The 13,966-nt window shown below is 37.4% G+C and overlaps 4 protein-coding genes across 4 annotated transcripts; 1 reads left to right on the top strand and 3 right to left on the bottom strand.

The window, feature by feature from the left end:
- Window positions 1-282: 282 nt before the first annotated feature.
- LOC125576284 (transcription elongation factor TFIIS-like) lies at window positions 283-3,368 on the bottom strand. Its single transcript, XM_048735978.1, has one exon. It carries the CDS (start codon window positions 1,172-1,174, stop codon window positions 386-388), a length of 789 nt encoding a protein of 262 aa, XP_048591935.1. The 5' UTR covers window positions 1,175-3,368; the 3' UTR covers window positions 283-385.
- A 345-nt stretch (window positions 3,369-3,713) lies between these two features.
- LOC106353913 lies at window positions 3,714-7,622 on the top strand. The gene is made up of 5 exons (XM_013793742.3): window positions 3,714-4,502; window positions 4,590-4,651; window positions 4,741-6,099; window positions 6,172-6,292; window positions 6,382-7,622. Exons 1-5 carry the CDS (start codon window positions 4,334-4,336, stop codon window positions 7,008-7,010), a joined length of 2,340 nt encoding a protein of 779 aa, XP_013649196.2. The 5' UTR covers window positions 3,714-4,333; the 3' UTR covers window positions 7,011-7,622.
- LOC106357125 lies at window positions 7,061-8,268 on the bottom strand. The gene has a single exon (XM_013796807.3). It carries the CDS (start codon window positions 8,029-8,031, stop codon window positions 7,198-7,200), a length of 834 nt encoding a protein of 277 aa, XP_013652261.2. The 5' UTR covers window positions 8,032-8,268; the 3' UTR covers window positions 7,061-7,197.
- Window positions 8,269-9,753: 1,485 nt separating this feature from the next.
- On the bottom strand, window positions 9,754-13,303 carry LOC106357123 (beta-D-xylosidase 3-like). The gene is made up of 6 exons (XM_013796806.3): window positions 12,307-13,303; window positions 11,915-12,202; window positions 11,664-11,833; window positions 11,028-11,476; window positions 10,515-10,925; window positions 9,754-10,409 (listed from the first exon to the last, which is right to left on the bottom strand). Exons 1-6 carry the CDS (start codon window positions 12,742-12,744, stop codon window positions 9,841-9,843), a joined length of 2,325 nt encoding a protein of 774 aa, XP_013652260.2. The 5' UTR covers window positions 12,745-13,303; the 3' UTR covers window positions 9,754-9,840.
- Between the last annotated feature and the right edge of the window lie 663 nt (window positions 13,304-13,966).

Raw genomic sequence — 13,966 nt, 5'->3', positions numbered from 1 at the left:
TAGCATAGCAGCAGCAGCAGTTAAATATTCTGATATGCAGTTAATTAACTGAGACTTGCCTTATTGTCATATATTAGTTCAGCCACTAATCAACTTGTCTTTTCCTTGTTTAGCACGTAATACAGAAACCCTAACTCTATGTTCTGAGAGGATCCGAGATCCATCAGCAATAGCTGAAAATAAGAGCAGAAACTTAGTATATACGATTGGCAGACAAAACATTGAATCAAATCATGTAATAAGACCTGAGAAGATATATGTACTTTGTTTTTAACAGATGAAACAAGACAAGAGTTGCAAATTAAACTTGGCAACGCAGAAGACAACACCAAGACAAGAGACTAATTACTATACAATTAATAAACTGAGAATCTATATTTTGTGCTTAAGTCATGATCATACTGTCTGACTGAAACAATATCATACTCTTGACTCGATTCTCTTCCTTATCTCTGGCTTTCTCTTTGATTTTTTGAACTTCCAACTGAATCTTGTTGCTAGCCATCTCTTCTTTCTCCATCGTCACCAGCCTCTCTCCACTGATCTCGCCGAGTAGTACTTTCCTTCTCAGGTCTGGGTTGCTGCTATTTCCCATGTTGAAAAGAATGGATCTGTACTTTATTTTTTGAGTCCCTTCAAAAGAACCTAGTTTCTCAAACATTGCAGATTCAACGGACGCGGCCACACTCCAAGAATCGCAAGAAACCACTCCTTCCTTCATCCCTACAACAACCTCGTTAGCCACTTTAGACAAGGACTTGTGAAGAATCTCACGCACTTTGTCCCTGTTAGAATCCCCCGTCGTCCTCGAAACCATCTCCTCCTCCACAAGCTTCTTCTCCTTCTTCACAACCGTCCGATCACGAGGTCGTGAGCTATGTTTCCTCCCCGTTGCGTAGAGAAATCTGAGCCAAAGAGAGTAAAGAATCTTTCCCTCGGACTGGATTCTAGGGTTTTTGTGCTCCGTGAAAAGGCCGTGACTCTTTCCAATTTGAGGGTATTTGCGATCGACGACCAACTCGCAAGCAAGTGACTCTGGAGCTTCCTTCAAACGAACCATGGCCTCCACGCACCTAGAGACCGCTGGAGAAGAACTCTTACCGTCTCCTCTCGCAGCAGATTTTGCCGCTTTAGTTGCTGCCTCAAACAGTTCTAAGAACTCTTGTTTCTCCATCCTTATCTCTCGTTCTCGACTGATAAAATAGGGTTTGGAAGCAACGAAAGTGGAGAGAATGATTTGTATTGTTAGAAAGTGTGACCTTACTTGTTTGTATATAAAGAGAGAGTATCGTAAACCAACTCCTGTTAGGTTTGGGTTTGTTTCTCTAGCACACGTTTACTTACTTGATACTCAAGCCTCTTCAGACTTTCCTTTTCTTTGTGTTCTGTTTCTAACCGTTATAGGATTTTCCATTTTCTTCAACATTTATCTCTATCTTTTTTTCTTTTCAAAATTTTATTAAGTTAATATAATCTTCTGAGATACAATTTTCAAATTCAATGTTGATTTTTGGTTATGGTCTATTTTATCTGGTTTAATCACATAACACGCCGTTTAGAGATGACTAAATAAACCAGTTTATATAAAGAGAAATTGGGAAAATCGTTAAGACTGTGATCTTCTTATATATAAAGAGAGATATCTAAAATCAACTCCTGATAGGTTATGTTTCTCTACCCTTTTTATTTACTTGGTATCCAAGTCTCACGGACTTTCCTTTTTCTTTGTTTTTTTCCATTTTGTTCTAAATCCACTCACGAAATCCATGTAAATTTCTTTTGTCCTCACAAATTTGATTTAGTAAATAAAATTGCCTTCTGAAATAAAATTTTCAAATTCTTAATGCAATTGGTTATTGAGATATGATCGTGGTTCTAAAAATCTGTTTAGATGGTAATTCGATCATATCTGAAACATTTTTTTAATCCAATTTATACAATTCAAATAAGTTTAAATTGTTTTTAGTCGGTTAAAATCAGTTGAGATCAATTTAAATTATTCTAAATATGCTAAATTAAATAATAATATTAGTATAATCCACAAATTTATCTAATTTTGTTTGTTTTGTATATCTAATTTTGATAATTCACCAAAGTAGTTTTATATTTAAGCTAAAAATAAAATATATTGTATAAATATAATAAGTCAATAATTTGTTAATGTTTAGTAAGAACGGTTTCACTATTTCGACTAAATTTTAAGCCTTTTTTTTTCCTCTAGAAATTGTCTTGACTTGTGTTAAAAAAAAGTGTCTCGACTTGGGAGTTTCAACAGTTCTGTTACTAAAAAAAAATCAATTTATAACTAAAAGAAATTGTTTTTTTATTGAAGGTATGTGTACTAGAAGAAAATAATTGGTACTGTATTTGAATAGAAGTGTAGGGATGTGCTAGAGATTCCTAGCGTGTATAGGTTATTTGTCCGTGACATATCTCAGAATCGTCAGACACCGAAAAAGACGCAACTCTGATTATCCTGACTTAGTACTACACGTAAAAATTTAAAACTTTTTGCACATCGATTCATATATTACTCCATTACATTTTTCAGAGAAAATGAAAACTAGTATATACAAAAATAAAAGTTATGAAGCACTTGAGTCTTGAATCTTGATTAGTGCAGCACCAACTGGCGGCAACTTTGGATAGTTGTTAATAAAAGTTAGTAAACATTGGACCATACTTTGGCCCAAAATACAGATTATAGTGTACACTTCGAATAGTGTTACAAAAAAAAGTGTACACTTCGAACACCTGTAGTAGAATATTCTGAAAGAATATTTTAAACTTAAAATGAAAAATGGTATAAAAGACAATCCCGAGAAGTTATACTCTTGAGAAATTGTAAAACGTTTGTTTTTTAATTGCCTTCATTCCTTTTTAATATTTAAATTTAATTATCTAACTAAGTTATATTTAGAGACTACACGAAATTACTAAAATTCATTTTAAAATATTATACATTGAGGGATAGTCTTATTTATATACCAAAATTAGTGTTGATTATCAAAGTTTCAAAAAAAATAAAGTGTTGGATTTCTATTTTCGCTTTGCAATATTGATAACAGAAAAAAGGCATTGTTGTACCATTAGGAACAGAAACCAAAGCTTGAGTTGGGAGTTGGGACTGAGAAATGGACGACTAGGGATGAAACTGAACTCGTCAAGAACGAGAAACAGAACCCTCCTCGAACCCTTAACCACAATTTCATGTTCTTCGATTCTCACAACCACAATATACGCTTCTAAAGATCCCAAATACAAAAAAACTAATTCGATCATATACACCTTCATTGGTACTATACAAAAAACAATAAAATCTTGTTAAGCTTTTTAATACTCATTTTTTTTGCTATCTACACAAATACATTAACTAATTATTTTGTTTATGTTTATTAATACCCAAACTGCATTTATTTTAATATACAAATATTTTTTGATTAAAATAGATACAGTTCAAATATTAAAATGAGCATAATTTTAAAAATTTGTGTATTAAAATAAACAAAATAGTTATTTAAAAATATTAAACTATATAGTAAAATTTGTTAATATTAAAAAAAAAAAATAACAAATTTGGTTGAAGTTTTTTTTTAATGAAATTTAGTCTCTCTTTTTTATGTTCTGTAGTCTAGTTTTCACCAAGTCTACTTGTATCAGCTACTTACCCTTTTGTACGCATGCTCACTCTTCTCTTCTTCTTCTGCAAGTAAAATAAAAAAGAAAAGCTGTAACAATCTCTCTCGAGCCCCTTTCACCGCCAGTGACAGATCAGGAAGAATCTCACAGTAAATAAAAACACTCAATAAAACCTTTTAAGCTCTCTCATCTCTCTTTCAGTCACTTGGTGGTCACTATCGTTTTGCTATATGTCTCTTTTTACCCTTTTTAACTCCAAACTGCGAATATTACCTGTTGAGTCTCACTCACACTCCATCATCTTCTTTTAAGCTCACTTTCTTTTGTTAAGCTCTAATAATCAGAGTGACTTTTTTTCTTTGTTCCACTGTACAATTGTCGTTTTGCTCAGTTCCAACTGTCTCCTTTCTTTCCCTATTCTCGCAAAACTAATGCTAAATGTACACACTCCTCTTCTCTGCTTCTCTTAAAAGAGATTGAGATTCTTCTTCTTCACGAGCTCCAAAGTTTCACAAAAGCTCATACACTTTTCTTTTTTTTTCCATACAGAATCAGAACTGAAAGAAAGTAGTTTTGTTTCTTATCTGGTGACTTCAAGTTATGGAATCTGAAGCGATTTGTCTCTGAAGAAGACATTGTTATCTCTGTATTCTATCTCTCTGAGCTTTTGTCGGTTGTTAAGGTTCCGTTTGAAATGACGGGAGAGTTAACGGAGACGGTGGACAAAACGGCGACGTGCTCGGCCATAACAGAGAAACGGCCAAATAGACTAGGCGGTTGCGTGGGTGTTTTCTTCCAGCTCTTCGACTGGAACCGACGTTTTGCTAAAAGGAAGCTCTTTTCTCGCAAATCACTTCTCCCTGGTTAGTCTGTTTTCCCTCTCTGTCTAAGTTTATCTAATGGTTGTGTCTGAAAAAATGAAAGAGAATATTTATTGCATTTTTTGTCAGGGAAACAAGGTTCAAAGAGGTTTGGTAGGGATGAGAAAATGCTCAAATCTAAGCTTAATCTGGTGAATACTTTCTCCCTTTATCCTTATAAAGTTTATATTTTTAGTTTTAATTGAGTAGCAACAACCTAAGATTGTTTACTTGATTGAAGATTGATGATGAGAACAGAGGAAGTTTCCCAAATAGAGGTGAAGTTATGGAGCTTAAGAAGCATGATATGAGACCTCCTAGTTTGGTAGCACGCTTGATGGGACTTGACTCATTACCATCTAACCACAGAGACAAAGGCAACAAGAAGAAGAAACCATTGTATCAGATTCACGACAAAAAGGATAAATGCGGTTTGTTTGAAGAGGAGGAAGATAGTGGTTGTGATAAGTCAAGGCCACAGAAGATGCCGAGAACAACAGCAGGTGTGTGTGATAGGCGTGGTGTTATGGTGAAGAAGTTTGGATCAGAAGCATTGCAGATTAAGAACGTTTTGACCCGTGTTAGGAAACAGCATCAGAAACTGGCTTCTCCTCATGTTAGAAGCCCCAGGCTTCATAATAGACGTAACTCTAGGCTGATTGATGCTGCTACTAGGATTCTGGAACCCGGAAGGAGAAATGTGAAACACGCTATTGCTTATCCAAGCTCTTCAGGGGTTAGAAGGTTCGAAAATGTAGGGAAAGAGCCGGTTGAATTTGTTGCTTCTTGTAAAGCTTGTGGTAGCTTTGTTGATGTTCGTGGTTCTAGTCAGATAGCTGAAGAAGAATTTGGAAAGAACAAGGCGTGTGTTGCTGAATCAACGCCTTTTGAACGGAGTAAAAGAAATGTGTTTTGGAGAAATCAAGAACCATCTATGTCTGCAGCCTCTGGTAAAGGTAGAGAGTTCACAGATCCAATGGAGAAGAAGGCTATACATCCTGCAAGGTTTCCTTCGGTAGCTCAATCTCACACCTTTCAGAGCAAAAGAGGTTGTTCTTCGTCACCTGTAAATTCAATCAACTGTAAAGAGAAGGACTTTGTTGCCATGAATAGAGCTTCAACTAGCAGGAATCATCATCACTCCAAGGCTAGATTTGAGAACTCTGATTTGAATGTACAGAGAAAATCTTACACTAGAGTTGAGGAATCTTCTAATAGATCAGGGTTTAGCACTCCAGGAAGGAAGAGAAGGTTAGCTTGTGTAAGTGGTCAAGTACAAGGAAGTAGCTCTATGAGTCCAGTGTCAAGACCATTTGATGGTGAAAGCACTTGTAGTAATGGTTCCCCTCGTAGAAACTATAGCCAACGCTGTAGAGAAACCAAAGGTGTTCCAAGTCAGATGGGTGAACGTAACCCAAGAACAACACTTGATGCTGGTACTGTGGGTTTGATTCAGCAAAAGCTTAAAGAGTTTGCTTCACAAGAAGAAGATGAAGCCATAATAGGAAGTGCATTTCCCAATAAACAAGCATCCTTGATTCTCCATGAGTTGCTATCTTCAATAGCACACCAGCAGCCTTATGCAGAAACAGCTTGTCCGGTATGCTTAAAGGTTTACACATTTTAGTATTTTTCTCATTTTCTATTCATTTTGCTTTCTTGATTCTTGCAGAGGAAAGGCAAAACAGAGATGATAGGAAATGCAAACAGTGATTACACAAGCCCTGGTTCTGTACTGGATGCATCTTTCTCTAACGAGAGTTGTTTCTCAAATAGCTTCGACACTATCTCAGGTACATAAGATTATTATTCAGACATTACCTAATTTCTAAGAAAAATCATCAGTTTCTTGTATCTGAAACTGTTGTTATGATACTTGTAGTTCCAGGACAGATGAGGCTGCCTCTAGAGCCTACAGAACCAGACTGGGACGTTCTTGAAAACTCTGCAGCTTTGTTCAAGAACTCAACAACTAGTGGCAACTATCAAGCGATCTCCAGTCTTATCAGCCACGTCTCTAACCTCCTGAGGTGTTTAAGCAACACAGGTCTCATATCAACACACCAGAGACTCACCAACGCAAGAGAAGTCATACTCCACACCGAACTCTCACTTGGTACTACTACTACTACTACACAAGACAACTACCTCATCGGACCAGAACTCTTCGACGAACTCATGATATACGCTGCTCGTTCCGATAACCTGGTCAATCTCACCGGAATAACCGGAGGGTTCCTTGTTGATGCCATGATCGAACACTTGGAAGAAAGAAACACTTCCTGCGGATTAAAGCCTTCATCAAGTGCTGATGCTTCCGTGCTGATTCGCGGTGTTCTCGAGGAAGTTCCAAAGTGGGCAGCATTGGCTCGGATTGATATGGATAAAATCATCGATATTGAGATGGAGAACTGGATGGATCTTGAAACTCATTCGTTAGGAGTTGGTTCAGAGATAGCTTATGAGATCCTTAGGTGTTTAGTCGGAGAGTTAGCAATTGATCTCTTTTAGAACATGTTTTTGTCAAAATCAGCATTTGTGTAATTTCAACGATATGAATCTTATCAATTAGCTTTCTATCACACACAAACCAAAATCAAGAAACAAAGGAACAATCTTTTATCAACCAAAAACCTAAAAAAATAATCAAATCTTTAAAAAAAAAAAAAACACAATCAAGTTGTGTGACAAAGAGTGATCAGTAGATTTGTCTGTAACCTAGAATAGTCCGACCACCACCTCCAATTGATTTCCTCCCTCCTCCACCGCCGCCATTAATGCCAGAATCTGCGGCCATGGATACTTTCTTCAGATCTTCGACATTAGCGTAGCTCTTACGCGACATCCCCATCCTCTTCTTCTTATCTCCAGCACTCATGCTTCCTCTAGCGGAAGAAGCCGATCCGAAAACGGCGCCGTTTCTGCTCTTAGACGGCGGAGGAGTGAGATCCGTTCTCCGCGGAAGCAAATTCGAGTTAGCCGGGCGGCGATTTTCCTTACGGATCATGGCGGAGAAGTCAGGAACAGACTGAGCCAACGAGCACGACGAGGACGAAGACAGTCTCCGCGAATTAGGGTTGTATTTGAACCCGAATCTCGTCTTCTTCTCCGGAGAAACCCGAATTTCGTATTCTTCTCTCGTTTGATTCAGCTTCTTGTTCTTCTCGCCGCCGAAGAACCTCTCTTCCTCTTCCTTTAGTATCATCGCGTACTCTCGCTTTAATCGAAGCTTCGATTCTCGTAGGCTTGCGTATTCACCGTATCTGGGACCTCTCACGAACCCGAAGAGACTGTTGTTGTTATCGGTGGTCTGAGAAAGTAGGAGAGACATTGGATCATCGACGGGGAATAACAGAGGTTCCATCATGCTTGGGTTTGAAATCGTATCCTCCATTTTACCGATGTGGGGATCACAAATCTCGAACACGGTGTCTTGTCTTGTCTTCTTCCTCACGAGGATTTGCTTTTTTTTTTTGAGTGTTTCGTTCGTAACGGTCTGATTTAGAAAGAAGAGAGCCTCTCCTTTGAACATTTTTGATGTATGGACGCTTTTACCCTTTCCTTTTTTACTTTCGTAACGGTCTTATTTTTGCGTGAGCCTCTCAAATGATCTTGTTTTTTTAAGGGGCCCAAATGATCTCGTATCAAACAATATTCGAATTCCATTATATAAATTATGATGAGAGCCTCCTTTGATTCTGGTTTGGCTTATATGACGTTAAGCCACTACAAAACTCATCAGACACCATGATCCTTATTTGTCTACCAAAAAACTCCGCTGGTCACTGCAACTTGACATCCATACACCAGATTTAACATATATTAGAACCATGTTGTATTGATAGATAGAAAAGAGGTTATGTCAATGAAGAGAGAGAGAGAATAGATTTAGTTTAGATTTAAGAAAGAATTTATCAAAATATGAAAGTTTCCATATTTTTCGTGATTTGCCTATAGTATGTATTCTACGTATAGCAGAGCACTAAAGAGATGGTGGGAGGTTTATTCTTCTTTACGCGTATGATAATGTAAAAGGCAAAAAAAATTATAACACCTAAGACAAAAAGGTATTTCACGGAGTCGGTGTTATAAGTTGTAATAAGACTACAAGTAGACTAAAAACATCTTGTTATAATACTAGCTGACGTAATCTAGCTCTAGTATAATATTAAAGAAAATTTTGTTTGTAATCTCTACCCCGCTTAAATCTTTATGTAACACTTACTATTCGATTTGTAAACTACGTAGATGGGTAGAATAAGTATTATATATGTGCTAGAACACAAAATTAAACATGATTCTACTATTTTTAAAAATAAAATTTAAACATATAAATAGTCATGCTAATGTTTCCAATAATTTTCATATTTTCCTAATTTTTAAAATTTAATTTGCTATTTTTTCCATTACATAAAGGTAAACCCTATCCAAAATGACCAAAAATATAAAAAATTATATTTTGACAAACAAAAATTTAAAGTGTTTTTTTTTCAATTCCCCTTAATATAAAAACAAAGAGCTAGTGGAAAAGGGGTTAGAGGTGTTCTCTAGTTTACTTAGACATGAATAAAATATAGGTGAAACCGAAGAACAAAAAAAAAATGTTAATGGACTCCATGGCTCCATGGTTGAGATCACCTAAAATGGCACTTTGTAAGAATTTTCTCTGTAAGTGAATAAACGTCATGTAATTCATAAAGCATGGATTCCAAACAAACACTGAAACACATAAATGATTTCTTCAAATTATCAAAGAGAACATCAAAATTAAAACCCAAAACAATATGTTAAATTAAAACTAGAGTTCTAATGGCTGTTACTGCAATATTCATTGGTTGTCATTTGAAGAAATGTGCACGTTGCAACCTGAGGATAAAAATGGTTTTAAGGAAATATAATACGGCTTTGTTGTCTAAACAATTTTGAAGGATTGATCAATTGTTGGTTGATTACTTGATAAGGAATCAGACAGAGCCAAAGGCCAGATCTGGGTAGAGTCCTATGTAACATTGGACTTGCCCTTCAATTTTTTAGAGGTTATATATTCATAGACAACTCAGAAAATTATGATTTTTAAGAAGAAGAAGAAAAATTCCTCTATAAGATATGTGTGTAACCTCCAGGTTACTTGGGAAACAGGTATAGCCTCTTCTATTAAAATTAGTTCGTCCTGGTTCCATTGGTTCAGTTAAGAAATAACACTTTAATTTAATTGAACCTGTGCAATCTGAGTGAAAATATGAAGAAGAAAAAGAAACAATCAACTTTTTTATTTCAATGAATTTTCATTTCTTGTAGAAACTAAAACATTGAACACAAATATTAAACAAATTGAATCACATCAGATCGTAATGTACAGGGAGTACTTCAAGCTTCCGACATGGAGAACATATTCCCCCAAAGCAATCTGCCTCTTCCCTGTTTCATCAACCACACTCAGATCCTTACACACATCCAAGTCAAACCTCACCACCGCTATTTCCGTCCTCCCGAGAAGCAGCTTCTCGAACGTCACCAGATGCTTAACCGGCGACCTGTGCACAGCCGGTGGCGTCATGAACAGAAACACTGTGTGGCTTCCTTCTCTGGTTCCCGCATTAATTACTTCAAGCTGGACTTCCACGGTCTTCCCGCAGTACGTTCCAGTGGCGTCCACCGATAGGCACTTTGAAGACCTGCAAGGGTGGCTCGGATCAAGTCCGAGGGAGACGAACCCTGGAGCTCTGATAAGCCAGTGGTGGAACTGAGTGTAGCTGATGCCGTCTCCGAAGCTGTACACTGTTTCTCCGGTGTAGAATCGATAACTTCGACCCGGATACCCGGTTGAGTTATCGGGTCTCATGTTCATGTTTGACATCGGAAGGTTTTCCACGTACGACTGAGGATACCACGTCATCGGCAATCTTCCGCCTAAACCAAAAAACAAAAATACAAAAGCTACCGGTTAGTTAGCGAATTATAATCGTAAAACCAAACCGGTTGGTTTAGTAAGGAGAAGAGCAGTGTCTTTCTTACTCGGATTATAACGACCAAAGATGACGTCAGCAATGGCGAGCCCACCGGCTTGGCCAGGAAACCCGACCCACATGATGCTTGTGATCTTTGGATTGTTCTTGGCGAAAGTAACGTCCAATCCTCCACCGGACATGATGACCAGCACCACCGGTCCATTGGCAGCATTAGCCACCTCAGTCACAAGCTGTTGCTGTTTCCCGGGAAGGAGCAAGTCGAGTCGGTCGTGGTCCTCCCTCTCAATGGATAAATCTGTTCCCATCACTAGCACAACCGCATCAGCTAAAACCGCTAAAGAAGCAGCTGAATCTATATCCGCCTCTGTGCACGCCACGTCAGGACAGCCCTTCTGATACGTAACCGACACCGTTTCCACTAGTCCTTGAAGTGGTGTTGTGTACTTGCACGGTACGCCTGAGGAAGATTAAAAAACAATATCGTTTTTTTAAAGATTCAAGCCTAAGTCTAAATCGTGGACACAAAAAATATCACTTGAGAGTTAATTTTAATTTTTACCGTGGTAGTTTCCGATCATTGTATCGGTGACATTAGCGTTTGGTCCAATAACTGCTACCGTCTTAATCGCATAAGGTAAGAACGGAAGCGAGCCATCAGAGTTCTTGAGCAGCACAATGCCTTGTCTTGCCGCTTCTCTAGCGAGTTCTTGGTTCTCAGCTGTGCAAACGTCCTGAGGACCAAGATTGCCGTAGGGCTGCTTCTTGGGGTCACCATCGAAGAATCCTAAACGCATCAAAGTCGCGAAGTTGTTTGAAATTGCAGTGTCAACATCTGATTCGTTTACCAAACCGGCATCGACCGCATCCATTGCGTGTTGACCAGTGAAATGATCACAATTCAAATCCAAACCTGCCAACATAGATTTGGCAACAGCTTCTTCTGGAGTCTTGGTATAGTGCTGGTTCGCATATATCACTTCTACTGAATCACAATCCGAAACAATGTACCTAATAACATTAACCCAAAAAATAGATTAACCTTAATAATTTTTTTTTTTTGACAATTTAGAGAGAATGGAAACTTATGTATAATAATAGCTCTTTAACATTTACGGGCCAAGACAAATGTTTCATGCGGTTGTATTCAGAAGAAAAAAACCCCTACACAGTTTGAAACCATGTAAAAAAATCTTACCCATTTAACTTCCATTGACCGCGAATCACACCAGAAAGCAGGTCAGGATCAGCGCATGTCGGTTTACCGTTAACTTGGTTGTAAGAACACATGACACTAGCCACATTTCCATCAACCACACAGCTCCTAAACGGTGGTTGAAATGTATCATCCATATCTTGTTGGTTCACCTAATCGAACACAAAAGAAGATATAAATGTATTTGGTGTGACCCAATAACAATAAGGATACAAATGTTCTCGTTTTCTTACCACGGAGTTGAAAGTGTAACGACTGACGTCTTTCCAGTTATCAACATCGTAGGCGGTGTAGTGTTTACAGCAAGCGGCAACTTTTAGACGGTTAGGATCTCCACCGTCAGTACCCTGAAGACCTTTAACATAAGCCACCGCGTATTTGCTTACGAGCGTCGGGTCCTCGCCAGGGGTCTCTTGACCTCTTCCCCATCTCGGGTCACGGAATATGTTTACATTCGGTGACCAAAACGTTAATCCAGCTGCTCCAACGTTGTACATTGCCCTCGCCTCCGTCGACACAACCTTAAACCATGCATGCCATAAATAGAAAAATATTACTAGAAGCGTGAAAAGGACTGTTGTCTATTACTTGTAACCAAAGAAACAAAATCTTCCATTTCTTTCACCTTGCCAATGGCTTGGAAGAGAGATACGTTGAAGGAAGCAGCGGTGAGTATGACTTGAGGGAAGCTAGTGGCACCAGGGACTAGACCGGTAAAACTAGAACCACCTCCGACATCAGAGACACCGTGAAGTGCCTCCGACCACCAGTTATAATCTGGAATCCCAAGACGGCTCACGCCGGTAGATTTGCTCACAAGAAACCCGATTTTCTCCACCAACGTTAATCTTCCGACAAGATCGGTGACTCTGGCTTCGGCCTTCAAACCCGTGTTGCAGAATCCGTAACCGGCTAGAGAAGGGTTTGTGATGACGTCACATGCGAACACTGGAGAAGAAGATTGGGCGTTAGATGGCTTGGAGATGAAGAAGAGAATACTGAGGAGAAGTGTGGAAACAGAGGGGAGTGCTCTGTTTCCTCTTGTTTGCCGATGATAACTCATTTGCTTTGTGTTTGTCTCTTGTTTGTTTTCTCGTTTGTATGTGTTTAGTTTATCAACAGTTTGATACCACTATATATACTAATAGAAGATTGCAATTTTAGGATTTGAATTTTAGAAAGTCGTATATGTGCTGGCATTTTATAATAATAAGATGGAGATGCAAATGATAAGATTACTACGGATAATAATTAGATTTCCTGCTATTTGTTAAAAGAGCTAACAAAGAAACTGTATTCAAAATGTATCATAAATCTGATTCTCCTATACTCTGATTAGAAACACTGCAAGACCTTAAGGTACATGTATATTTTGTTTCCTTGTTGCAAGAGTCAAGAGATTTTTTTCTTCAGCAGGTAAAGAGTATGAGATAAGTTCAATATGAAGTTATGAGCTGTCCGTATGCTTAGTGATCTAAATTCTATCCGTTTTTTTACTTATTCATCCAGACAAGTCAAATTTTCTTATTCTGGGTATTGTTTTGAAAACAGCTTTTGGGGCTTTCATAATTTGACATCAAGATATTTTCAGCAATTCTGTTTAATTGAGAATACGACTGTCTCGTAGACTCGTAATATATATTAGCGGCAAATCTACTTTGGACGTAAAAGAAATAAAAAAGTACTAAAGTACATAAAAATACAAATTATCAAAAAAGAATTAAGGATTTTAGTTAGCTGTCATGTCTTTTTCTCATACGTAAAGTGAGAAAGATATATTTTGCTTCTATAAAAATAACATTTTATGAAGGTTATAAATGAGTTGTTCGCTGGAGAACCGTATTTTGTAGTATAGCAGTTTTATTCAACGTATTATCACGTAGGTATGTGTTCGGATATCCATTCGGGTTCATGTTAGATATTTCAGATTTTCAGGTATTTATGTATAGAAGTACAGAACCTATTCGGATATTTCTCTACTTCGGATCGAGTTCAGATATTTTTAATTCGGGTTCGGATATTTTGAGTCAGATTTCAGATATTTATATTTTGAAAAATATTAAATTATTTATTTATCAAGTTTCTTGTATTTAAAAAATATTACTTTCAGTTACATGTTTTCGTATTTTATTTATATTGAATGATTAATAGATCTAGAGATAATATTTTAAAAATAAAAACACAATTTGATTACTATTTTTAAAGTTTGGATGTAAATTTTTATTAATGCATGAAAATTTTTTTTGACATGTATTTTAAATGAGTAACAAATCATTTTTTGTAAT

This window comes from Brassica napus, chromosome A7, assembly GCF_020379485.1.
Source record: "Brassica napus cultivar Da-Ae chromosome A7, Da-Ae, whole genome shotgun sequence".
Classification (NCBI taxonomy): Eukaryota; Viridiplantae; Streptophyta; class Magnoliopsida; order Brassicales; family Brassicaceae; genus Brassica; species Brassica napus.
Note: the sequence above shows the minus strand (reverse complement) of the source record. Positions and strands in the feature narration are given on the sequence as shown.

Bases quoted from the DNA above. Each gene is read 5' to 3' on its own strand.
- LOC125576284 (XM_048735978.1), bottom strand. From the start codon at position 1,174: ATGGAGAAACAAGAGTTCTTAGAACTGTTTGAGGCAGCAACTAAAGCG.
- LOC106353913 (XM_013793742.3), top strand. From the start codon at position 4,334: ATGACGGGAGAGTTAACGGAGACGGTGGACAAAACGGCGACGTGCTCG. The intron at 4,503-4,589 runs GTTAGTCTGTTT...ATTTTTTGTCAG, and splicing joins TCGCAAATCACTTCTCCCTG to GGAAACAAGGTTCAAAGAGG. The intron at 4,652-4,740 runs GTGAATACTTTC...ACTTGATTGAAG, and splicing joins TCAAATCTAAGCTTAATCTG to ATTGATGATGAGAACAGAGG.
- LOC106357125 (XM_013796807.3), bottom strand. From the start codon at position 8,031: ATGTTCAAAGGAGAGGCTCTCTTCTTTCTAAATCAGACCGTTACGAAC.
- LOC106357123 (XM_013796806.3), bottom strand. From the start codon at position 12,744: ATGAGTTATCATCGGCAAACAAGAGGAAACAGAGCACTCCCCTCTGTT. The intron at 11,477-11,663 runs GTAAGATTTTTT...TAATGTTATTAG, and splicing joins GGTCAATGGAAGTTAAATGG to GTACATTGTTTCGGATTGTG. The intron at 10,926-11,027 runs GTAAAAATTAAA...AATCTTCCTCAG, and splicing joins AATGATCGGAAACTACCACG to GCGTACCGTGCAAGTACACA.